General features: G+C 42.4%; 1 protein-coding gene across 1 annotated transcript; it reads left to right on the forward strand.

Annotated features, from left to right (window-relative positions):
- Positions 1-815: 815 nt before the first annotated feature.
- Positions 816-1391, forward strand: LOC103731654 (interferon alpha-13-like). The gene has a single exon (XM_008830031.1). It carries the CDS (start codon positions 816-818, stop codon positions 1389-1391), a length of 576 nt encoding a protein of 191 aa, XP_008828253.1.
- The last annotated feature ends 103 nt before the right edge of the window (positions 1392-1494 follow it).

Consider the following 1494-nt stretch of genomic DNA (forward strand, 5'->3'; position numbering starts at 1 on the left):
CACAGACTACTACCCATTGAAGCTGACCCAACCATGGCCACTGTTCCATTTCTTCCACCAGGATGGCTACTATCAAGGTTCTACTCATGGTAGATTACCAGGGTTCTGCTTTTTCTCTTCCTTGAACCCACTGGAGAATTTAGAAAACCTTGGATGGCTTGAAAGACACCACCACTATGGTGCCCCACCATAGACATTCAAAATTCACCAGGGGCAAGGTTCCCTCACATACTCCTCTGTCTTTGCTCAAGGGAGTGATGCTGGGTATGTTGGTAGGAAACTCAAAAATAACTTTTAACATTTAAAACATCAGTATTGTAACTATGTATTTAGAAACATTTAATTAGCAATATACAACAATTAAAATTTATGTAATTAAATGAAACAAATAAATAGCACCGTGAAATTTTAATTGTAAAGCTAGACTTAGAAGTTTAGAATCCTAATATTTAGATGAAATTTTTAATTCTTTTCATCAGATTAGCAATTTCACACATTTAGCATATATCTGTAGGTAGCATGTACCCACAAAACTTCATTGACAGTTTTTTTTAGGAATACAGTTCTGAAACAGCCTTGTGCAGGGGTGTACAGAAAGAGGAAACAAAAATGGAAACCACAATTGTTGGGTGACATGACCCAGACACAAGTAGAAAATGAATTAAAGAAAGTGAAAAGAGAAAGTGCAGGGGCGAACTCTCAGAAAATGGAAGCTCGTGTTTCTTTCCTATTTAAGACACATGCACAAAGGATGATCTTCAGAGAACTTAGAGACCACACACCTCTGAGTGCCAGTAACATCTGCAAAACTCACAATGACCAGGCCCTGTGCTTTCCTAATGGTCCTAATGGTGGTGAGCTACTGGACAATTCGCTGTCTAGCCTGTGATCTGCCTCACACACATAACCTGCAGTATAGGAGGACTTTGTTGCTCCTGGAGAAAATGAGGAGAATCTCCCCTCTCTCCTGCCTAAAAGACAGAAATGACTTTGAATTTCCCTGGGAGGAGTTTCACGGTAAGCAGATCCAGAGTGCTCAAACTGTCGCTGTCCTCCATGAACTGACCCAGCAGATCTTGAACCTCTTCGGCTCGAAGGCCGCCTCTGCTGCGTGGGAAACAAGCCTCCTAGGAGAATTCCACACTGGCCTCTATCAGCTACTGAATGCTCTGCAAGCCTGTCAGATACAGCAGGTGGAGGTACTAGAGCCTTCTCTAAGGCAGGAGGACTCCCTAGTGGCTGTGAGGAAATACTTCCACAGGATCACTACCTACCTGAGAGAGAAGAAACACAGTCCTTGTGCCTGGGAGGTGGTCAGAGCAGAAATCATGAGATCCTTCTTTTTCTCAAGAAACTTTCTGGGAAGACTCAGAAGAATGAGTGAGGCCTGAGCCAAAGTGGAAATGCCTCTTATGGACTAAGACATTGTATCTGACTGCACGAGTTCTGCCACCTCATTCTGACATCAATTTATTCAAATAGAATAGATGTTTT

This window comes from Nannospalax galili, unplaced genomic scaffold (assembly GCF_000622305.1).
Source record: "Nannospalax galili isolate Female #2095 unplaced genomic scaffold, S.galili_v1.0 scaffold4735, whole genome shotgun sequence".
NCBI classification, from domain to species: Eukaryota; Metazoa; Chordata; class Mammalia; order Rodentia; family Spalacidae; genus Nannospalax; species Nannospalax galili.